Genomic DNA, 25,011 nt, shown 5'->3' on the forward strand with positions numbered 1-25,011 from the left:
TGTTATTCTAAACATTGATGCATTATTAATGACGAATTACGTTAGCGAATATATAGGTTGTGACTTTGCAACTAAAACCGCAAATTTCTTGAACACATTACGACCACGGCTGAAGACCACATATAATTGCTACTGCCCGCTTTCGTGCAATCAGTACTTCCTTTCCAAGTGACGAGTTACCCCAGAAAATTGCTCCACAACTGTCTCCCATCCGTGTACTACATTAATTGTTGGTACGACTCTGTTTGTTGTACTGGAATAAGTGTAGTGTGTTTTCGCAAAATGTGGGGATAATCCAATATCAGAGAACAACTAGGTAATTCTTTGAATAACGTCATTAACAATTTGTTCTGTTGGTTTCTCGCTAATTGAATTTGTAACACTAGTATTGCCTGCAAAAAGTACCAAGTCTGCTTGTCGAATGGTAAGTGGAAAGCGTAAGAATGGATCCAAAACTGAACAGTGTGGCACTCCCTTTGAGATTCCTCCCCAGTCACTAAAATTTTGTATCCTCCAAACATTCTTTGAATTATTCAGCACAAGGTTTTGCTTTCTGCCAGTTAAATGTATCAGCATTCTCATTTTGTTTTTTAGTGGTGTCGCTCACGGATCTTGTACGTAAAGGTGGGTGGTTTTCGAAGAATAAATAAAAGGTGCTAAGCAGTGGTTGTATCCTCCGACGGATCTGGGGCAGACGTGAGTGTGTTGTTTTAGTGACTTATGTGACGTTTCGCCAGCCACAGCGCTGACGCGCCTGCCCGCTCTGCTGTGCCCGCAGCGAACCTGGCGCACTCGCTGGACCAGCTGGGCCACAAGGTGCTGTCCGAGCTGGACGGCAACCCGCCGCTGTGGATCACGCGCCGGCGCGACACCATCTTCGTGAACAACGCGCGCGTCCTGACCGAGCGCTCCAACTACGAGGCGGTGAACCGGCACGGCAAGAAGCAGGTGCTGCACGTCGTCGACTCGGTGCTCGAGCCCGTCTGGTCCACGTCCGGCCAGCTCTACAACCCGGACGCCTTCCAGTTCCTCAACCAGTCCGAGAACCTCGACCTGGGCCTGCACCGCGTCCGGTCAGTCTCTCCACTCACAACATTTGCCAAAAACTGTAGGTAATAGGACGAGGCTACGCGGAGGGAAACAGATCGCAGCACGAAAAAACATAATTAATGTAGAGTAATGAAATTCCGAGAACACATTTCTGTAGGTAACATATTCCAGTCGTCAACACCCGCAAGATCATAGGTTATTGTTGTTGTGGTCCTTCAGTCCTGAGACTGGTTTGATGCAGTTCTCCATGCTACTCTATCCTGTGCAAGATTCTTCATCTCCCAGTACTTACTGCAACCTACATCCTTCTGCTTCTGAATCTCTTTAGTTTATTCCTCTTTTGGTCTCCCTGTACGATTTTTACCCTCCACACTGCCCTCCAACACTAAATTGGTGATCCCTTGATGCCTCAGAATATGTCCTACCAACCGATCCCTTCTTCTAGTCAAGTTGTGCCATAAACTCCTCCCCAGTTCTATTCAGTACCTCCTCAGTAGTTATGTGATCTACCCATCTAATCTTCACCATTCAGCATTTTGAAAGCTTCTATTCTCTTCTTGTCCAAACTATTTATCGTCCATGTTTCACTTCGATACATGGCTACATTCCATACAAATACTTCCAGAAACGACTTCCTGACACTTAAATCAATACTCGATGTTAACAAATTTGTCTTCTTCAGTAACGCTTTCCTTGCCATTGCCAGTCTACATTTCATACCCTCTCTACTTCGACCATCATCAGTTATTTTGCTCCCCAAATAGCAAAACTCCTTTACTAATTTAAGTGTCCCATTTCCTAATCTAATACCCTCAGCATCACCCGACTTAACTCGACTACATTCCATTATCCTCGTTTTGCTTTTGCTGATGTTCATCTTATATCCTCCTTTCAAGACACTGTCCATTCCGTTCAACTGCTCTTCCAAGTCCTTTGCTGTCTCTGATAGAATTACAATGTCACCGGCGAACCTCAAAGTTTTTATTTCTTCTCCGTGGATTTTAATACCTACTCCGAATTTTTCTTTTGTTTCCTTTACTGCTTGCTCAATATACAGATTGAATAACATCGGGGAGAGACTACAACCCTGTCTCACTCCCTTCCCAACCGCTGCTTCTCTTTCATGCCCCTCGACTCTTATAACTGCCAAATTTTAAATAGCCTTTCGCTCCCTGTATTTTACCCCTGCCATCTTTAGAATTTGAAAGAGGGTATTACAGTCAACATTGTCAAAGCTTTCTCTAAGTCTACAAATGCTAGAAACGTAGGTTTGCCTTTCCTTAATCTATTTTCTAAGATTAGTCGTAGGGTCAGTATTGCCTCACGTGTTCCAACATTTGTACGGAATCAAAAGTCATCTTCCCCTACGTCTGCTTCTACCAGTTTTCCATTTGTCTGTAAAGAATTCGTGTTAGTATTTTACAGCCGTGACTTATTAAACTGATAGTTCGGTAATTTTCACATCTGTCAACACCTGCTTTCTTTGGGATTGGAATTGTTATATTCTTCTTGAAGTCTGAGGCTATATCGCCTGTCTCATACATCTTGCTCACCAGATGGTAGAGTTTTGTCAGGACTGTGGCTCTACCAATCAGTAGTTCTAATGGAATGTTGTATACTCCCGCGGCCTTGTTTCGACTCAGGTCTTTCAGTGCTCTGTCAAACTCTTCACGCAGTATCGTATCTCCCATTTCATCTACATCCTCTTCCATTTCCATTATATTGTCCTCAAGTACATCGCCCTTGTATAGACCCTCTATATACTCCTTCCACCTTTCTGCTTTCCCTTCTTTGCTTAGAACTGGGTTTCCATCAAAGCTCTTGATATTCATGCAAGTGGTTCGCTTTTCTCCAAAGGTCTGTTTAATTTTCCTGTAGGCAGCATCTATCTTATCCCTAGTGAGATAAGCCTCTATATCCTTACATATGTCCTCTAGAATCCCTTCTTAGCCATTTTGCACTTCCTGTCGATCTCATTTTGAGACGTTTGTTTTCCATTTTGCCTGCTTCGTTTACTGCATTTTTATATTTTCTCCTTTCATCAATTAAATTCAATATCTCTTCTGTTGCCCAAGCATTTCTATTAGCCCTCCCTTTTTTAGTATACAACCTTATTTTATGATTCTTGAACCAAGTGTTTGCTATGATTAAGTTATGCTCTGTGCAAAAATTCTACCAGGCGGCTTCCCTTTTTTTTTTTTTTTCCTACTATCGAATTCCAGTCACCCGTGACTATTAAATTTTCGCCTCCCTTCACTATCTGAATAATTTCTTCTATATCTTCGTCATCTGCGGAGCTAGTTGGCATATAAACTTGTACTACCGTGGTAGGCGTGGGCTTCGTATCTTGGCCACAATAATAGGTTAATGTCAGCGCGAGGGAAGCCATTGCAAATGTGAAATGCTGGTGTATTAACAAGCAGTACATCCGCCAGGATATTGAATGCAAGCACGCAAACGTGCATGAATTGTGTTGTGCGGGTGCCGGATGTAGTTCCGTGCCTGTTGCAGCCGATCAGTCAACACGGGGCAGCCAATGCCGCTTGTGGGTGACGCTGGAGTTGTCGTCCGACCAAGTCCCATTTGTGCTGCACTGGAGGCAGACCTGGTGATGCAGCGAGACAGGGCGACGTGTCGACAGTCTGTGGAGCTTGCTGCGTTACAACATCGGTATATGGACGAGCGTTATCCTGTTGGAAAGCACCGCATGTGTGGCAGCACGACATGGCGCATCACCCACACCGAGTTACAGATTTGCGGTCTGTCGTACGAAATCGCAACCCACACTCGCTCCAGACGCTCCAGTGTGTCCAGCACGCAGACATGTTGCTGGCCTCTTCTTGACCAACAGGCGTCTGTGCCCGCGATGGCCATCGTCAGACCTCCAGTGAGCTCTCGCGTGACATCACGGAAGTCGGAAATGTCGGTGGTTTGGGGTCAGTGAAACACGCTCTAGAGGGCGTCTCGCTCGGAGCTGTCCTCGAAGTAACCGACTTGTAACGGTTCGCTGTGTCACTGCGGTGCCAGCTGCTGCAGATGCAGTACGACACGCCAGAGCCGTACGCTGAACACGCTCTGGTTGGTGCCACGTGGCCGTACATTCTCGTGATCACCACTGCCAGCAACCGTGTACAGTGGCTACGTGCCTGCCAAGTCCTTCTGTAGTACCGCAGCTCCTTGTAGCTGCATTACACATCATTCAAACTCAGTGCGGTATTCGTAATGGTGTCTGTATCGTCTTATAGTTATTCTCGACCATCACCAACTCAGCGCGCGCACGCTCAGCGTGTATTCAAATCAAACCTGATTTGCATCATCATAGTGACGCTAATGGCGCCACTGTCGTACGAAATCTGAATAGGCGTCATCTTTCAGATGGAGAAACACGTCTACGAACTTCCAAAACCTTCGTGGTGTTGCGATTCGTTTTCCGTCGGTGTATTTCGTGCGCGCCTAGCCTCAGTTTCGAATACGCGTCGTCTGTTTGTAGAAGGAGGCGGGGCAGCCTGTCGTGTGAGGCTGGTTGTCGTCGCCACTGTTCAGGCCGGCTCCCAGCCGCAGGTTTCCCGACCAACCGGCGGCGCCTCAAATCTCCGTCCGTGATGACTGTGCTTTCAAGTCCGTGGCAGAGATTACTTTCTACCAGACCGTCTATTAGTGGCGGCTCATGGGCCTGAACACTGGAAAATCGCCTTCCCTTCCCAATTAGTGTACACTTACCTAGCGTTCCTAACGACAACCGCCGCCACCACCACCACTACCACCACTACTACTACTACTAATAATAATAATTAATAATGGCATTTTAGATAGGGCGTCTGATCGTTGTTACTCGTAAAACAAGCTAACTCGATGGTTATTCTTCTTCCCGAATCTTTCGATATATCATCATACGATGTGTGTCTGCTTTCAAGTACTGGCTTTTCAACTGAGGTACAAGCAAGAGCTGCGATCCTAAAATATGGTTCAAATGGGTCTGAGCACTATGGGACTCAACATCTTTGGTCATCAGTCCCCTAGAACTTGGAACTAATTAAACCTAACTAACCTAAGGACATCACACACATCCATGCCCGAGGCAGGATTCGAACCTGCGACCGTAGCGGTCGCGCGGTTCCAGACTGAAGCGCCTAGAACCGCTCGGCCACTCCGGCCGGCCTGCCACCCTAGGCCACACTGTTCTTCAGATACGTTTTTACACGTTTCAGAAAAAGAAACACCTCATTTCAACTGAAACAGTTGTTGCAGAAATGTCAGGAATTACATAAAATAGTTTAGAAACTTCTGGAAGAATTCATTCCGTTTCATTCTTCTTATAACACCTCCCAAACTGACAGACTCAAATGATGCTTTATGCTGGAAAGAAAAATACAGTCTCCAGTTGTACACATAACAGCGAGCTATTGGCCGGCGCACTAGAAGGAATCCAAACTGTGAAACACTGGGTAGCATCGCCTAATTTATAAAAGAGGAGTTTATCAACATGCGAAAGTCTTATTTCCAGCTGTGTTACAGTATTTTCCGGTACCTGGAAGTACACCTGTTTGTATTGTGACATCAATGGATTCCCAACGCATTCGTCCCTCATTTCATCTCAATTCGTGGAAGCTTCAGGCAGCAGATTAGTCGAGCGTTTTATGGAATTTAAAAAGTCGATCCATTTAGCTTCATTTCTTAAGTTCTTCGCGTAAGCTAGGCCTTCTGACGCAACATAGTTGCAAAACTCCGCATCACTGTTTTTTTTTTTTTTTTTCCTGAAGATAGTTGAAATGCCTTTTACTCTTCAAAAACATGCTTTGAAAAACAGAGAGAAGATAGTCAAAGTCTGGGAGGCTATTTTTGAAACCACAGACTTCTGTTGTAGCCGTTGCACTGGAGACTTGACCGCCGACTATTTCATTTAAAACTTCAATTATCCCCCGACGGTTTTCATAGTTACCCGATATTACCTTGGCGTTTCAGTTCCATCTCCTGTCGCTGTTGGAACGAAAGCGTTTAGAAGCAATTCTGTCGACAGTTGTACGTTTGAAAGTCCGGTGGAAGGAAACATTTCCGTAGTCCTGAACGTATTATTTATTAGTAACACTATTGCAGCTTCTAACAACCCTACCACAACAAAGGTCAGAATTTAATGACGATTGTGGTGTTGCTCACGCCGCTAAATACTGCATTTTCGGGCAACAACAGTCATATTACGTGGCAGGTGTCATTAGAGCACAGTTAATAGTCATTTCATGTAATAATGAAAAAACTAGGCACTCATCTTTTTGTGTTTCCCACGCTGGTCTCGTAAAATCATGGCTCAATCGTTGAAAATCTAGGTGATTATGATTCCAAGCTCGGATGCAAAGAGGCCTAGGTTTTATTCTGCTATATTCAAACGTTATGTAGATGCGCTTCACAAACCATTATTGGAGATTAAACCATTCAAAGTTAGCACAATAGTGATGTAAAAAAAGTAATCAGCACTCCGAATTTAAGTTACACTTCCTTTTAATTGCTTTTATTGCAATATCACGTAACACACAAAACTTCACATTTTATGCGTCTTTCCAACATGACGTCCAACACTTGACTTTCTCAAGGTCCGACACTCTAACAACTATCGCTTACGTGCCCAAAAATCAGAGTTACAAGTACGTCAAAGATCATAGTGACAAAACAAAGAATACACATAAGAATAATATCATTGCAATATAAACATATCGATGTATCACAAATGAAATCAAATCTGAATGTTGTCTCAGAAATATGTTAAGTAGTTAACAGAAATAAAGTAGAATATTACTGGTATCGAGAGGTTCGGGTGAGGTACCATAATGGTTACGTAATTCAAGTACCATTACAAGCTACAGCACTGCTAAGGCTGAGGTCTAACGTTCAGGACTACGAAAATTAGAGCAGTGATATCAGTTATTGTTAAAAAGCAACGTATTAGAACAACAGTTTTACCAGCCGACATTACGAATAAAGAGGGGATTTAGCAGTCGTCTCATGGGTAGCATTTATTTCATTGCAAAAAGCTGATCATCAGGAAAAGAAGGTGGACCATCTCTCTTTTAAAAAGTAGCGAGCAATGTGGTGCAAGAAAATTAATGTCTGACCTTAAAACTGAATTGGAATACGGACTGTTTCATAATTTTTTGAGGATGAAGGCTAAGGACTTGGAATTGTGCGGGCTCCAAAATTTCCTAGGACGACACCTGTTTTAGGAGAGCTGTATCTCCATTAAAAAGTTAGAATGTAGCAGCTCACTTATTTCTCCTCGAGCAACTACGTTTTTTCGTTTGTTTTTGCTGTCGCATTTCGCACGGACCCATATACATTGCCATTCATGATGAACCTATTGCCCTGAGCTCAGTCTCCGTATTCCTCTCAATGCGCCAATATTGTTAGACACAAGAAATCGCCGAACCGAACCTCCGACCCGGGGTCCACACTGTGGAGGTGGGTCCCGAACCCCCCCAGCCACTTCGTCGCCCGTGCACACTAAGCACATTCCGGCCGACCAAACTAAAGTGCACACTAAGCACATTCCGGCCGACCAAACAAAAGTGCACACTAAGCACATTCCGGCCGACCAAACTACAGTGCACACTAAGCACATTCCGGCCGACCAAACTAAAGTGCACACTAAGCACATTCCGGCCGACCAAACTGAAGTGCACACTAAGCACATTCCGGCCGACCAAACTGAAGTGCACACTAAGCACATTCCGGCCGACCAAACTAAAGTGCACACTAAGCACATTCCGGCCGACCAAACTAAAGTGCACACTAAGCACATTCCGGCCGACCAAACTAAAGTGCACACTAAGCACATTCCGGCCGACCAAACTAAAGTGCACACTAAGCACATTCCGGCCGACAAAACTGTCCGTTGGCCGTGTGGTGCGTGACAGTAGCCTTCCTGCCAGATTTTAATAATCGCATCAAAAACTCTAACTGGCTGCTTAGTTCTTTTTCCAGCAGTTAAATTTTTCTGCTGTACTCTTCACGATTCTGTTGGTAATATACAAGAAACAGCATGCAATAAACAACATGCTTTTTCATCATTATTTAATGCAGGTGTAATGTTACGCAACACTTCCTTCACGCTAAAGCCAACAAATATGGCAAGAGCTTTAGAACAAAAGCAAACAACTCTCTTGCAATGTAATACAACATAGTTGTTTCTCTCGCATCATAGCTTCCAAGGTCGCTTATCTCTGCAATATTCCACCCACAAAGTCCTCTCTGACACAGCTCTTTCTTCTTCTTCTTCTTCTTTAGTTGGAAGCCATCTCAGGCCGCCAGTGTACACTCAGACGGCATACGTGCCCACACAACATCAATCATTTTGCTTCGGTCTTATCCATTATAGAGGAGCTGTTGTTCGTTCTCGTAGGCGTGTCTTCATTTTTAAATCTATCCAGTAGTGCCAACCGACATCGATACCTCCGAGATCCCATCTCCGTTGTCTGTTAAGGTCTTTATAATTGTTTCAGTTATTTCCCGTGTTTCTACTGCATTCCTTGCCATATTTTCTGAAGTAGTTTTAGAAATTCCGGATTTTCTCTAAATGTAAAGGAAAAAATGTACAACTTCGTGTGACTCAATACCTTCAAATACCTGAAAATAAGGAATCTACGTATGCTGGAGAAAATCCGTAAGCCAACTGTCTGTATTTGAAAACAAGAGAAAATTCCGGAAGAACGAAAGAATTCGTCCTGTATATGAAAGAGAAGCTCTCTTTACCAGCAACGAATACAGTTGATATCATTACTCGACGTTGTATATACAAAATGCCTAACAAACATTATTTATCGAGACTAGAAACGTATCTCTAAGGAATTACGGATTGTGCGAGGACTGATTTCTAAAGTAATAGATCAACAGTGGATAATATCATTTTATGAAACCTTATTGAAACGAAAGACAACCTTGACCCTTTTTCAGAAAGGAGTGAATTACTCAGGCATGTACGTTTCCAGTGATCGTGCTACATTTAAATTAAAGAGTTAATTGAAAGAATGCCTGTTGCACAGTGCGTTCAGTTTTGTAGCAAAAATGAGTGCATATTTATGTAGTTGTAGAGCTGAGGTGTGTGCATATCTTGCACAGGGGGAAGGTTCAAAGTGCCAAACAACATCGGTGCCGCTGAGCTGCGAGGTCTGGGGGCCACGGCGTTTATCCGCCATGCAGGTAAGGCAGCGAGGCAGAGCGCCATCTTGTTGTCGGTATAATCTTTCATTTACAAACACCTCTCGATTGGCAGGTGAAATCGATGTTTGCAGTGTACGAAGCCTTACCTCAACTGTTACGGAACCCCCAAAGAAGAACGGGCCAATCAAAGTGCGCGATGACAGACCACACCACACATTAACGTGTGGATTTTCGGGAGCCCATTACACACAGTTGTGTTACTGTAAAATCCAGTTTGAATTCCGCCTCGGCAGACCGTATAACCGTCCATCCTCGCAAAAATGTGCCTTCAAACCACTCGCAGTACTCCACTGTTCGATCCGGGTCGTCCTCGTTGGTAGCGTGTAGCGATCTTGGAATGTACACTTTGCAATCTTCAGAATTCGTCATGTGCTGGGTCGGCTTACCCCGCTTTCACAGATTTTTGAGGTGACCTAGTAAAATGTTGCCACAGAGCAGCGCTGGAAGCTGGACTCCATGTTTTTGGCCGGACCTTCCCTTCCCTTTCGCACGTCCTGAACAGTACTGTCGACTTCAGATTTATCCCAGATACGATAAAACGTTGCAATTGTTAGTGCCTGAGTTTCGTACACACTACGCCATTGCAGTTGTACCTCCATCATGTTTTCGTATTCCAGTACGGCTTTGTTGTTTGGGCAACGCAATCTTACTTCTTCATTGCTACACTGTCTTCTACTGAAAAATGCGTGCCGAGATCTGCTGATCTGCTCAGAAAACAGTAGACTACACTACCGTGCAAAATTGCGATTATTTGTCCTTTTTCCAAAGATATTACCTATAAAGAGCGTCTACATTTTTCTGGACACACACACACACACACACATATATATATATATATATATATATATATATATATATATATATATATATATATATGGCATTTTATATACAACTTTATGAAACTGTAAATTGATTTTCAAATGTTAATACCATACTAATATGAATTTCTTGTGGTGTTCGGGTAAGTATTAATTCTGATTTCTTGTATTGTGTTCCTTATTTACTTTTGTGCGTTATGCTATACATTCTGCTAATTTTATTAACTCATCACTTACATAGGTTATTGTGCCGTTTTAAACTGAATGTTTTACTGTTTGTGATGTTGGAGTTAGCCGCGCAGGGTATCCGATCGGTCTGGGCGCTATGTCACGGTCCGGGCGGCTCCCCCTGTCGGAGGTTCGAGTCCTCCCTCGGGCATGGTTGTGTGTGTTGTCCTTAGCGTTAGTTAGTTCAAGTAGAGTGTAAGCTTAGAGACCGATGACCTCAGCAGTTTGGTCCCATAAGACCTTATCCCAAATTTCCAAAAAATTGATGTTGGAGTTAGTCCAAAATAAAAAGCGAGCACCACACATTGTTTGAAACAAACTCCAAGAGCAAAAAAAACTGAGAAAAGAACTTCATGATGCTGTATGTAATATCTATGAACTTGAAAATGGCGTAATAGTTATACGTAACTCGTCACATGTCAATAAAGAAATAATAAAATCATTATGCAGAAGAAACTAATAACATACACGGTATGAGTATTATCATGAATCCACCATATTTACTCTACCGTATCTATTATTGTAAATTTTATGAAGAATTCGTATTTATAAATATTGTAAAAACACTCACTCGTTCCATTTCCACTTCAATACAGTTGAGATCTTGGGAACTTGTGTTGGGGAAGGTCTCACTTGCTCTGCTCCGCACAAACTACTCTGACAATCAGGCAACTTCAGGTAAAACATTGTAGGCTGTTCTTAAATTCTGAAGTAAACACTATTTCGTTGTAATGAGTTCAGCACAGTCACAGCTGCTAGGAATACAACTAGCTATCATAAACGTCAAGTCCCTATATAAAAGGAGGGGGTGGGGGAGAATCCTGATAAAGGTGGATCTGCGATAAGTTAACTTTGACCAGCAACGTGGTAGATGTGACAAAGGAAACAAAAAGGTGACTAATTTCTTATCTTCGGTGATATCTCATAATACTACAAACATATAACACAGACAGTTCTGATAACAACAGTTTTCTGCTTCGGGGGGGGGGGGGGGGGGGGGGGGGGGGAGTTCGAGCCCCGACTATTGTGGCCAGTTAAAGTTGTTAAGAGAAACAGCTATGGGAAAGAAAACTAATTGAGTACTTGTGTTCAGATAACACGAATCGTATAACATATTTGGGAATTGTGATTCCGCCTTGATGCAAAACACTTCGTTATTTCTTTATGTATTAATTCCCCAAACTCTGACATATGTTTCAATATTGGTGGATTAAAGAAAAAAGTAGATTATCACAAAAGTAAAGTAAAAAATAATGTTACCATTTTTCACCAACATATTCTGGGATTGAAGAATAAAGTACATGAGCTCCTGGTTTGTTTAGATGACATTGAATCTGATAAAGTAAAAGATATACTACGCCTGTCTGAGCATCACATTCTGCCTTATATGGAAAAGGTAAATATCAGTGGTTATAAACTAGCTGCACATATGAGTAGAGAGAATAAGGTGAGAGGAGGAGTTGCCATATTTGTCAAAAGTTATCACTGTGTAGAGAGCTTAGATACAAAAAAGTTTTGTCTAGAGCAACATATAGAAGCATGTGCCTGTCAACTTAAACTGAAGCAGGGCTCTTTTATAATTGTAACAGCATATAGGTACCCTTCAGGAAACTTTCATTTATTCCTGGAAAACTTGGATGCCTTGTTGTGCTATGTGTCAGATAGGGGAAAGCAAATTATTATTTGTGGGGATTTCAATGTTGATTCACTGAAAGAGTGTAAATAGGAAGAATGACCCGAAAGTCTTGCTCGGTTCTTTCACTTTGACATCTGTCATTAATTTTCCTACTTGGGTAGTAAAGGACAGCAGCACATTGATAGATAACACTTTTATAGACCAAGATAAATTTAAAAACATAAATTCTTGTCCTGTTGAGAATGGGCTTTCTGATCATGATGCTCAGCTAGTTACAGTATATGACATAGCTCCATTCAGTAATTCAAAACTACCCTCCAAAGTTGTGCGTTCAATTAATGACTCAACAATTAGAAATTTCAGGGAAAATCTTCAGCAGTTAGACTGGGATGAGGTGTACAAGGAACCCGATGCTAATTTAAAATATAACTTATTTCATGATACATTTGCAAGAGAATTTGAAAACTGTTTCCCCAAGAAAGTAGTTAAATCTAATTATAAGAAACGATGCAAAAAAAAACCTTGGCTGTACTAAAGGAATAAAAATATCTTGTAATCACAAAAGGGAACTGTATCTAACAACAAGAAAGAGTAATGACTCAGAAACAGCCAAATAGTATAAAAACTACTATGCTACATTTATTTAAAAGTCCAGAAGCATGTGCATCATGTCTGAGATTAATACCTCTGATAACAAAATCAAAACAATTTGGAATATTATTACAAGGGAGACAGGGCAACCAAAAGTACAGGATGATGGCATCACCATCAAAGCGAATGGAAACTTGATAAACGACAAGCCAGAAGTGGAAAACATTTTGAATAATCAGTTTTTAAATGTTGTAGAGAAAACAGGATCTAAATTTTCATTAGAAAAAGCAAGGCAGTTAATGGAAGAGGCCTTAGCCACACCATTTGATACAACTGAAATTCCAACCACCTCTCCTGCTGAAATTGGGAAGATGATAAACTCTCTCAAGAATAAAGGCTCACATGGAATTGATGGCATTTCCAGCAGGATAATAAAAGCTAGTTCCCAAGAAATAAGTGGGATTCTTAGCCACATATGTAGTAGCTCTCTGAAGCAGGGTATGTTCCCAGATAGACTGAAGTATGCCATTGTTAAACCACTGCATAAAAAAGGGGGATACGTCTGATGTCAACAACTACCGCCCAATGTTTCTTCTGACTGCCTTATCCAAAATTAAAAATTCTTGAAAAAGTAATGTATTGTAGAGTAGCTTCACACCTTTGTAAAAATAAATTTTTAACAAAATGTCAGTTTAGTTTCCAGAAGAGTTTTTCAACGGAAAATGCTATATATACTTTCACTAATGAAATATTAAATGCTCTGAGTAAGCGGAAGTCACCCGTTGGGATTTTTTGTGATCTATTAAAGGCTTTTGATTGTGTAAATCATGGAATACTTTTAGATAAGCTCAAGTACTGTGGTATGAATGGGACAGCGCTCAAATGGTTTAAATCATACCTAACTGGAAGAGTGCAGAAAGTTGAAATAAACAGTTCACATAATATGCAAGAAACTGGGGAACAATCAAGAATGGGGTGCCACAAGGTTCGGCCTTGGGTCTTCTGCTGTTCTTAATATATATTAGTGACTTGCCATTCTATATTCACGAAGATTCAGAGCTGGTACTTTTTGCCGAAGATACTAGTATAGCTACCACACCCAACACACAAGAATTAACTGGTGAAATTGTAAACGATGCTTTTCAGAAAATCATTAAGTGGTTCTCTGCAAATGGGCTCTCATTAAACTTTGACAAAACACAGTTCCACACAGTAAATGGAATGACTCCATTAATAAATATAGACTTCGATCACAAATCGGTAGCTAAAGTAGAATATTCAAAATTTCTAGGTGTATGCATTGATAAGGGGTTGAACTGTGTAGTGGTTAAATAAAAAAAATGGGAGAAGAGAGACCGTGAAAAAGGGAAAGAATGAAAAGCAAATCGGACTTTGTATTACAGAAAAGCTATCGGACTTCGTTATTCGAAAAAGCTATTGTTGGGGTGGTCCTTGTGGCGTTTTTGAGCAAAAGTTAAACCAATTTTCACTACAAAAGTTATTGAAAAGAAACAGAGAATAACAGAATGTAACGGACAGGGGGAAGTGGCGTAGACGAGAGATCATCCTTTACCAGATTAACTTATCTTCTTTAGGGCGGCGTCCACGTCGTCAAAAATCTCATTCATTTCAGCGTGAAAAAATCTGCTCCGAAATCTTGTAATAGTCCAGGGATCACTAATTTATACCAATTAAAATCATCTTGATACTGTATGCAATTTAATTCACTTTGCTACTTCCATCCACCGAATTTCTTAATAATTTCCACAATGTCTACACATTACAATCAGATCAAGATTAGCCATTAAGTTTTTACGTCAGCATCCGATCACGCCTGCCTTAAGCTACGGCTATCAAGAGACAATTGAAACGGAATAAAAAAAACAAAAAAAGTTAACAATTTTGGTAGTTTCTCTGCCGTCGAGCGCTCATACCGCTGCGACGAGATATTTTTTATCTGAGGGAACGAGTGTAGCGCGGCGAAATTCAAAGCCCCGCTACATCGCCCCCTCGACTGTCACGCTAAAACATTTAGCGTGGCAGGCTAGCAAACCTAAAAGTCAATACATGTAATTTTCATTGGAAAGGCCACGTGCATCCATAGGGGATAATCTTAACGAACACTTACTTTCTAAACCTATATACTAAATACAATTATTACAGTTTGGATCCTTTTTACACAATTAATATATATATATATATACATACAGTTTGTTTGAACAAGCTGTTCACCAGAGCAGTTAATGTTGTGTGCTCCCAGCGTTGGTTTCCCAATGCACATCTGGCAGCACGTAGTCTTTGCGCATGCGCAGTAGCATCACTGAATTTCGCGTGCGGCAGTTTCAAAATCGCTGTGTTATGACAGTCTTCAACAGTATTCACTCTCACATAGTGTTCATTACAAGTTGTTATTCCAGCATAAATGGCGTGTTAAGTTCGGTGACACCATAAGATTGAGCGTGTGCGTGATCTGAAGCAACGTCCATGTCTTCTGTTACGACACAACACTCCAGGTCCTTGTGCGTTTTCATGACTATTGTTCCCGGGGCATATATGGTCGATGTAGTTTTTAGCCTCCACATCGCCTACGACAGGTGCTGAGTTTATTGTCTCCAAGCATCTGAAGGCCGGCCAGGAACAACGGCGTCGATGTTCGCAAAGGTAGGTGTTTCACCACATTGTTTACACTTGCCAACAAACGTTCATTTGCAGTGTGAAAATCCTCATTATCGTCAAAGTAAACTGCAGTTTATATCGATTTATAAACAGTTATTTGGTTTATGCGCCATAAGTTTCACAAACAACACAAAATTCGTCGTTCATAACGTTCACTGTTTAACACAGTTTGCATCACTTTTTGCCACATTTACATTTTAACAGTTCACTTTGTCCAAGCATGTTTACATCGTTAATTATGAAAGCTTACATTTCGTGGTCATGTTTCAAAATGTTGACAATATGCAAAGTTTTAATACATATACAAATACATATAAATTTACAAGAATATACACGTGAAATATTTACGCTAAAAAAAATTATACTAAGTCCCATTGGCTTTCTTTTATTGGGGTTTATGGTCATTTTGATTTTCTTTATTAAGGTTTTGACGTGCCAAGGGATATAAGACTTAATGTTTAAAAGCACGGGCTTTCCTTTATTTATTATTTATTTCTTTTCTTTGATTCCATATCTTGGCTGGCTAGTGGTTGATCAGGCCTGTAATGCCATCAATATTCAGTTTTCTTCATGTCTTTTTATTCATACCTGAAAGTTTACTGTCACACAATATATTCTTACATTCCATAAACAAACAATACCCAGCTGCAGTATGTGGTAGGATAATGGAGAAAGAAAGAAAGATAGACTGGAAGAAACTATTCACTACCTATAAACTACCAAATCCTACAGCTAATACATAAAAAAAAAGAATATAATACATTGTAACGTTTGCATCACCTTCAAGGGGTGTGTGAAAGGAGGTGCTTACAATTTACCAAATCATGGGTAAATGTAAGTGTCCTTACGTCAAGTCTGTGTAGTGTAACATCATGACAGATTCTCTGTTTGTGTTCTGACTGTTCATATGACTTAGTGTATTATACCTTAACAAATCCTTGCATGAGTGAATCGCATGTCCCCTCAGTGCTTCCTCAATATCTCCACTTCTTGTGGATACCGTCTATACAAATGGAAAATGTATCTCAGAGATTGTCTCTCTCATAATGTGTATTATATGGTAACATATCAAATTTCCTCTCAAGAGTTCAACCATGAACTTTCTTCGACTTTAGTGAAGGTTAAATATCATGTATGTAGTATATATATATATATATATCATTTCTATCTATAAATTATAAACAAAGAACATATTATTATAATTGACAGCAAAATGTCTCTTTCTCACTGTCCGTTGCTCGACGTCGGCTGCACGGATGGTCACTGCTCCTTTGCACTTACCTTGCATAGCCTAAAAAGTCAAATGTCTTCAACGTAGATGTAATTTTGTCATCTGTTCGCTTAAGTGGAGGTGTTGTACGAGTCGCAAAACGGCCTTAATAACTCTCCTATCTTTTGCTTCCTCAGGGTTTTCTGTCATATGTAATTATAATAAAGGCTAATATGGCACTAAATTTCACTTTCGTATTTTTTTTTTTTTTTTTTTTTTTTTTTTTTTTTTTAACAAATGCATTCACATGAGGGCTGTGTAAAAACTATGTTTCAACTTAAGTTCCTTAAAATATCATTCTCCTGTCTGAACACGAACTATAAATGTTTTCTTCCACACAATGGCGTAACAAAACTTAACGAAAGGTTACTAAGTTACACTTCTGAAATAAATTAAAGCTAATGTGTTTCCAAGTTACATTCTTATTACACTTCTTTCCACAGCTGTAATCATCGTTATGTTCACTCTGCTTTTCTTGCATTCATTCCTTTTCAAGGGCACTGAAAATAGATTCACATTTAACGTCTTGTACTCACGTGTTCTAACTCATCACAAATGTTTTCTTTCAAACTGAAATTCTTATGTAATCTTAAAGATATAAACTGTTTACTCACTTCTCCATGTAGCACAATATTACCAAAACATTCTCACTCATTCCTTACTCACATATTCATCATAATATATATATATATCCTTATACATTAAACATATTCCTCATCAAACATTAATATATCACATACGTGGGGCCATTTGGCACTTCCATTCTCATAAAACTCCAATAATATTTTCCTCAAATAATCTCTTGTCTCCAACTACTTCACAGTAACTTACCTTCTTATATTAACTTAAATATTAACTCATTCATACTGATCATTCATTCTTACATCCTCATTCATTCTGCTACATACCTATGTCATTACTGATGTCAATAGCTATTATTTCCTCTCATTATAGTGCCTTGAAATAACTAACTAGTTGTTGATTCACCTTATAATTTACAATTAACAACCAATGTAACCTGCATAGACCTCATTCCTATATGAATATCTTTTCTCATTCAGCAAGTGTGCTCACCTGGGTTTACCTTCTCTTCATAATTATGTGTGCAAGTGTAACTGCAGTATATAATTTCCATAAATGAATGTTTGTGTTCTTAGGCTGTATAACTTAATGTTCGTGTATTCAATACAAATATTTATGATCTCGTTTTCACAGTAACCTGCTCATGTTCAACTTAGTTATCATTATATTATGTTGTTTTAGTGCACAAAGGGTTTCAAATGTCTGTGGGGATGCAGCCCCCTCGGCTTGTGAGATAACGGGTATTCTAGGGAGTAACAACCTGGGTGAGGTATGCTTGCTATTCTGAAAGGACCTGAGTATAATAGCTGTCATTTTCTGTTCAGTTGTTTTAATGTTGTAGACTTGGGACGTGAACGCAAAAGAACAAGGTCATCAACCTGATAGGTTTATTAATTCCTGTTCTGCTGTCATTTTGTCGTCGTACCTGAGGAAACAAACCGTCTCAGCCGTTGCGCTCTTACAACACCCCACGACCGTAGCACGAGCGCTTAGCTCGGTCGTCGACTGTTTTCCGTCGTCTGCTGTGTTTGGCCGGGTTCATTGACCAGCTCCACTATGTTTACATTCCGGCCGGTTGGCGCCCACGCGTCAGCTGATGGCGCGCCGCAATTGTTATTGCTACTTCGTGGCGGGGAGTGCATAACTGTACCGGGGAACGGCGGCGGTTTCCGTGGAGGGTTATGATTTGTCATGCGTGAATTTTGTGTGTTCCACATATTCTGTCGGTGATTGTTGGGATTGGTATTGTTTTGGTGGTAATTATGTCTGTTATATGTCATGTTCCTGTCAAAGTAGCCCGGGTTGTACCGGTTATTCTCACGTCTCCTATTGTTGTTGTTGTACTGTCTGTAATTTTCATTTTGCTTGTAGTTACCATTTTGATATGGGTGATAATTATTGTTATTATTCCACGAATTTCTGCGGTTGTTCCTACTGTCATACACGTTTCCATTTGAATATGTTTCGCGCGCAGGCGGATGGTTCCACCAACCACCGTCACTACGGTTCCTTTGCGGTGGGTGCTGGTTTTGGTTACTAATATGAATAAAATTTGAATGGCGTGAATCGCCTCTGTAAACTACGTCCATTTGATCTAAGAAGTTTAAGAAAGTCTTAACGTCATTCTCCGGTACTCCTATTAATCTGTCTCGGTATGGAAAGGGTAAGTGGCTCTTTAAAGTGTCAATTATCGCTGACAAGTCGGCTGGTTTGGACCAGTACAGTGTCTTGTCTAAGTACCTCTCAAAGTATTGTCTTAATGTCTCTTTTTTAGGGTCATAGGTCTCGGGGTTGCACACTTCTCTCCTTAGACTCTGTTGCTCATTCTCGGACCAGAATTCGTCCAAGAAGGCTTGTTCGAACTGTTCAAACGTAAGGCACCGCCGCTTCATAGCGGCACCCCACTTAGCTGCTCGTCCTCTCATGAGATTGGTGACGTATCTGATTTTATCGACTTCTGACCAACTACGTGGAAAAACACCGTCAAATGATCTAATAAACACAATAGGGTGGACTTTGTGCTTGTCCTCACTGGAAAATGTCTGGAAATACCCATGTCTTACAAACGTGTCATCGGCCATGCCGGTAACGTAATATTGCTCGTTCGGTGGAAAAGAAAGCGGCACATTGTAATTTTGATTTGAAATAGGTGATTCCACAATAGGTGGTGTTCTGTCTGTGTCATTAGCCATGGTTTTAGCTGTTTTGTCGTTTCCTGACGATGCGTTTGCACCTATCGCCAAACACGGCACAACATTGTCTCGTAATTTTGTCACTTCGTCTTCTATGTGTTTTGTCTCGTCTTTAACATGTGTCTTTGTTTTTGAAAGTATGTCCTGTGTAATTGTTTCAAGTTTTTTGTCCAGATAGTCGTCACACAATTTACATTCATGTACAATTCTTTCGGCCATGTTGGTGTCGTTGTTTAGTGACGCGAGGTCCGCTCGATCTTCTAACTTTTCTATCTTTTCTTTGAGGTGGGTCTGTTCAAGAACTACCATTGTGAGTTGTTGGGTAATATTTCCCACTTCTTCAGTCAGCTTTTCTTGGGTGGAGCTAGCTGAAGTGTGGGCCTGAGCTAACTCTTCCACACGGGTGTTCACTTCCTGCTGCACATTAACTATTTGAGTTAACTGATTCTCACATCGGGTGATATTGTTTTTTGTTTCGTGTGTGAATGTAACCAAAGTTTCTTCCTGTTTAGTGACTCGGTCGGACAATGTCTCAAATCGCTGGCTGAGCTGTTGAGTGGTGTTATTTAATTCTGTCATCTGTTTTGTCGTCCGTTCAAAATTTTCGGTCATAGTATGGTTTAATATGTCAATTTTCTGACTAACGTCTCGTTTCATGTCTGCAAATAACTCTAATAGTCGGTCCAGTTTGTCAGTTTCCTGTGTCCGATTTGTGTCACATTGCTGAATTTGTCTCATATTCGGTTCTGACATTGATGTTAACAATGGTGCTGACGGTCTAGCCTCGCGTCCATTCCACATTTCGTCATTTAAAGTCGCCATCTGTGTATTATCACAAATGTTGCGAGTTTGAGGCAAAATCATTGCATTGATCTGTGAACTCGTCCATGGAGGGAAACGCGGACTTTCTTGTTGGTTGAAAGATGAATCTACTTCACTTAACTCATCTGCCGAAACTATCTCTACCTTACCACGTTCCATTGTAATAGGATGTATAATAGTAAGTAAAAAAGGGAATAATATAAGTCTGATTAATAAAGATTTGACTCAAATTTAGGTTGAAATATTTTCTCGTCAATGTAAATGATTGCTCTATTGCAAACAATGGTTGAGAAAGATGCAGCAGGGCGGACAAAATTTTTCGTAACAAATGACTGTTTGGCGGTCAAATTCACGATCTTCATATGCAGCTACAACAATACTATAATTACCACAAACTACAATAGAGATAGATAATTTTGTAAAAATCTAGAAGAAAACTACAGGATGTGTGAAAAAGGAAAAATGGATTCTGCAGTTGGCTATTGAATGTTTGAATGAAACATAATTGTGTGACTCACCATTAAATTTTCTGTCCTGCAACGGCTGGTCAATCACTTCTGCGTAAATCGTATTCGTCAAAATATGGATTTTCTTAATACATCTCCATCGGATAATCACCAAAAGGTCTCAAAATAACAGTTTTGCATCAATATATGCCATGAAAAGAAAAACAGATTGAATTAGTTACAAAAATTCTTTACAATATTGTGCTATCATTTGCTTAGGTACAATAAAGTTGGTGTTTTCGTTACCCTTTAAACTTCAGGATTTTATTCTCTGTTGGGAAAAATACAAATTAAAGTTTCAAATTTGCTCAAAAACGACACATCCGAAAATTGCGTCCAGTCGCGGGAGCCAGTTGTAGTGGTTAAATAAAAAAAATGGGAGAAGAGAGACCGTGAAAAAGGGAAAGAATGAAAAGCAAATCGGACTTTGTATTACAGAAAAGCTATCGGACTTCGTTATTCGAAAAAGCTATTGTTGGGGTGGTCCTTGTGGCGTTTTTGAGCAAAAGTTAAACCAATTTTCACTACAAAAGTTATTGAAAAGAAACAGAGAATAACAGAATGTAACGGACAGGGGGAAGTGGCGTAGACGAGAGATCATCCTTTACCAGATTAACTTATCTTCTTTAGGGCGGCGTCCACGTCTTCAAAAATCTCATTCATTTCAGCGTGAAAAAATCTGCTCCGAAATCTTGTAATAGTCCAGGGATCACTAATTTATACCAATTAAAATCATCTTGATACTGTATGCAATTTAATTCACTTTGCTACTTCCATCCACCGAATTTCTTAATAATTTCCACAATGTCTACACATTACAATCAGATCAAGATTAGCCATTAAGTTTTTACGTCAGCATCCGATCACGCCTGCCTTAAGCTACGGCTATCAAGAGACAATTGAAAACGGATAGAAAACAAAAAAGGTTACAATTTTGGTATTTTCTCTGCCGTCGAGAGCTCATACCGCTGCGACGAGATATTTTTTATCTGAGGGAACGAGTGTAGCGCGGCGAAATTCAAAGCCCCGCTACAACTGGAAAAAACACACTGAGGATCTGCTGAAACGTTTGAGTTCAGCTACTTATGCTATTAGGGTCATTGCAAATTTTGGCAGTATACATCTGAGTAAATTAGCTTACCATACCTATTTTCAGTCTCTGCTTTCATATGGCATCATATTCTGGGCTAACTCATCATTGAGTAAAAGAGTGTTCATTGCACAAAAGCGTGTAATCAGAAAAACTGCTGAAGCTCATCCAAGATCATCCTGCAGACACTTATTTAAAGATCTAGAGATCTTCATAGTGACCTCACAGTATATGTATTCACTTATGAAATTTGTTATTAACAATCCAAATGAATTCAAAAGTAATAGCAGTGTACATGGCTGCAACACTAGGAGAAAGGATGATCTTCACTATTCAAAGTTAAATCTAACTTTGGCTCTGAAGGGGGTAAATTATGCTGCCACAAAAGTCTTTGGTCACTTACCTAATAGCATCAAAAGTCTGACAGATAGCCATATAGCGTGTAAAAGAATTTCTTAATGGCAACTTCTTCTACTCATTAGATGAATTTTTTGGATATAATAAGTGGGTAATTTCCCCAACACCACCAAAAAAAAAAAATTAAAAAAATAAAATAATTAAGTGTCGTGTAATATTTTGTGTAATGTAATATCTTGTATAGACACCTTTTATTACCTGACACGTTCCACATCATTACGAAGTGTCGTATTCATGATCCATGCAACAAGTACTAATCTAATCTAAACCAGTTAGTATTTGTTTTAACAGCCGCTCACGCAGTTGCAGATGACATGGTGTACGCTGAGAAAAACGGCAACAGAAAATATGCCGCAAATAGTGACAACAAATCCTAAAAACATTCCATAACGTACAATAAATAAGGCAGTATTGAAAGTACGAGGGTTGGAACTTAAATAGTGGCAACTATTTATTCCCAACCGATACAAAAGAGTTACATGTTTGCACCTGTTACTGACCTTCAAAGTAGTCACCAGCTTTGCGTAGAACTCGTTGCCAGCAACGTGGAAGGCGTAGTATACTGTTAGCAGAGCTTGTTCTGTTGATGGACCACAGAAAACCACATTAAAAAAAAATTGTTATACAAACACAATAACTATGCTATTTTGTCCATGGTGTAGATGTAAAGAACCCACTGAAGATGGCGATATTTGTCGCTGAAACTAGTTTGGGGACTAAGTAAGTAAACAAATAACAAATTGTTTGCATCAAGGCAGACCACAATTCCCACATTGTTGTTTTTCTACGCGACCACGGACCAAATGGAAGAGTTCCAAGCTAAAGTTGTTGCTTATAAGATGCTTCACACAAATAACATGACCAAGTTTCCTGCCTCTAGAACGGCGATCCGGGTGGAGACAAAAGGTGAAACTATCGTAGTTGACTCGATGTGCAACTATGACAAATTCAAATGTATCTAAATAGTGATTGTGCATGTTAAAAAAAATATAATGTCAATGGACACAAAGTGACTTGATTATGTCATTTTAACACGTCAAAACCACCATACATAAACACTACTGGGTATACGAGAATTACGTTTATAGGGTATTTAGTAGGACGTTTATCACAGCTCAAACCCATTATACACAAACACTGTACAACAGAAGCATGAATTACAATTATAGAATATTCAGTAGCAGCTGAGTATTTCCATATAGTGCCACATACAGCACATAACGGCCGACTATGAAACTGTTTAAACAGAAATACTGTACCCCGCAACTATATTTGAAAGGAAATAAGTAAAGAACAGAAGAAAATGAGTAAGGTGTTGAGTGGAAGACAGGCATATTAATAAAAGACGGTCTGATATTATTTTAGCTTTAGGACTGAGTACTTCATCATATGCAGACAAAACTCTCACATATTCAAACACATGGCCAATGTAGTCCCCTTTGTTCAGGCCCAAGTGCCCAGGCATGATGGTCTCTCTCTCTCTCTCTCTCTCTCTCTCTCTCTCTCTCTCTCTCTCTCTCTCTCTCCTCTCCCTCCCTCCCTCCCTCCCTCCCTCCTTCCCTCCCTCCCTCCCTCCTTCCCTCCCTCCCTCCATTTGTATATATCTGACAAAGGACTTAGACCAATAGCTAAAATAAAATCTAGCAGTCTTTTTCTCAATGTGCCTATACGCCACTCAACATCTCTGTGTGATGAGTAGCAATCTATTCTTTAGTTATTGTGGTTGAGATGTGTGACAGATAATCTAAAACAGTAGTTTTTCTTACTTTCACTGACACAGCAATGTTGCTGACAATTGTATGGTCCTTTACTTTGTGTTGTGTACAAATGTATTCATTTCCTAACAGATCATTCAGGCAACGAGTCTTCCAGAATCAGAAGCAAAACGATTTCAAGCTGGAGGGCAAGCACACTTTCTTCATTCCTGTGGATGAGGGTTTCAAGGTTGGTATCCTTTGTCATCTTTCAAATAATGTGGTAAACAGATTACGCGTCAACAGTAGTAGCAATTATTGTAAGAAAACTTTGCGTGATTTGTCGGTCAGATAGTGGAACTATCAATAATACTTTGTGGAATTAATATTTGTAAGTTACCACTGCCAAAATAAATGGGAGAAACAGTTGCTAAGTAAGGGAGTTGGAGGGATAAGAAAAGATTGACATAATATGGGAGAGTTGTTCACTCTTTGCTTCATTCCGTTCAAACCGACAGCTCAGGCCATGTATATCAATACAAACTTCCAGAAAGGCCTCCATCATTCACGCACATACATTTTCCACAATTTCCCAACAAAATCATAAAAAAGTTCACCCACTAATAAAGTACAGTTCATAGCGTCCTATAGTATTTATTCTACTCCAGCAGTGAATGTCTAGGGGAACCAATTCAGGTAATATTTTGTAATACTTCCTTACATTGGTGAAATATGATTATTTTGTATAGTGTTTGTGTAATGTATCTAAAATAAACACTATCAAATCTGCCTCCCAATCTATACTTTTGAAGCAGAGACAAAATGAATCATTGTTAGCTCATTTCAACACAATTTTTCGACTGATTCCCTAGACTCATTTATTTTGGGTGAGTCATAAGATAATTTATTACTTTCAAGAACCTGTCAGTTTTATGTAAGAACTGCATAAATACGAATTCACCAAGGATTTTATTGTCTATTTTGACAACAAACAATAATAAACTTATTTTGCATTTTTTTGAACAAAATGAATATGCTAAAAGCAACATACACAGTATCAGGAAATGTTGCAGAGAGGAGAAAAATCCTTTTAGAATGTGGTCCAGTCTAACCAGTGGTTTGTCAAGTACCTTCAAGTTTTATATCCACATTCAGTATGACATCGTGAAACACTTTCATGTCTTCTGATGAAGCAGCCGATTCTAAGTACCACATCGAATTGCAAAAACATTTG

General features: G+C 40.0%; 1 protein-coding gene across 15 annotated transcripts in view; it reads left to right on the top strand.

The window, feature by feature from the left end:
* Nucleotides 1–25,011, top strand: part of LOC124552519 (fasciclin-1) — a 646,219-nt gene that overhangs the window by 523,055 nt on the left and 98,153 nt on the right. For all 15 annotated transcript variants that reach the window (XM_047126816.1, XM_047126814.1, XM_047126815.1 and 12 more), the window contains exons 3-4: nucleotides 779–1,073; nucleotides 23,931–24,027. In XM_047126816.1, coding sequence (XP_046982772.1) covers nucleotides 779–1,073; nucleotides 23,931–24,027 — 392 coding nt within the window. The remainder of the gene's footprint in view (nucleotides 1–778; nucleotides 1,074–23,930; nucleotides 24,028–25,011) is intronic.

This window comes from Schistocerca americana, chromosome 10, assembly GCF_021461395.2.
Source record: "Schistocerca americana isolate TAMUIC-IGC-003095 chromosome 10, iqSchAmer2.1, whole genome shotgun sequence".
NCBI lineage: Eukaryota > Metazoa > Arthropoda > Insecta > Orthoptera > Acrididae > Schistocerca > Schistocerca americana.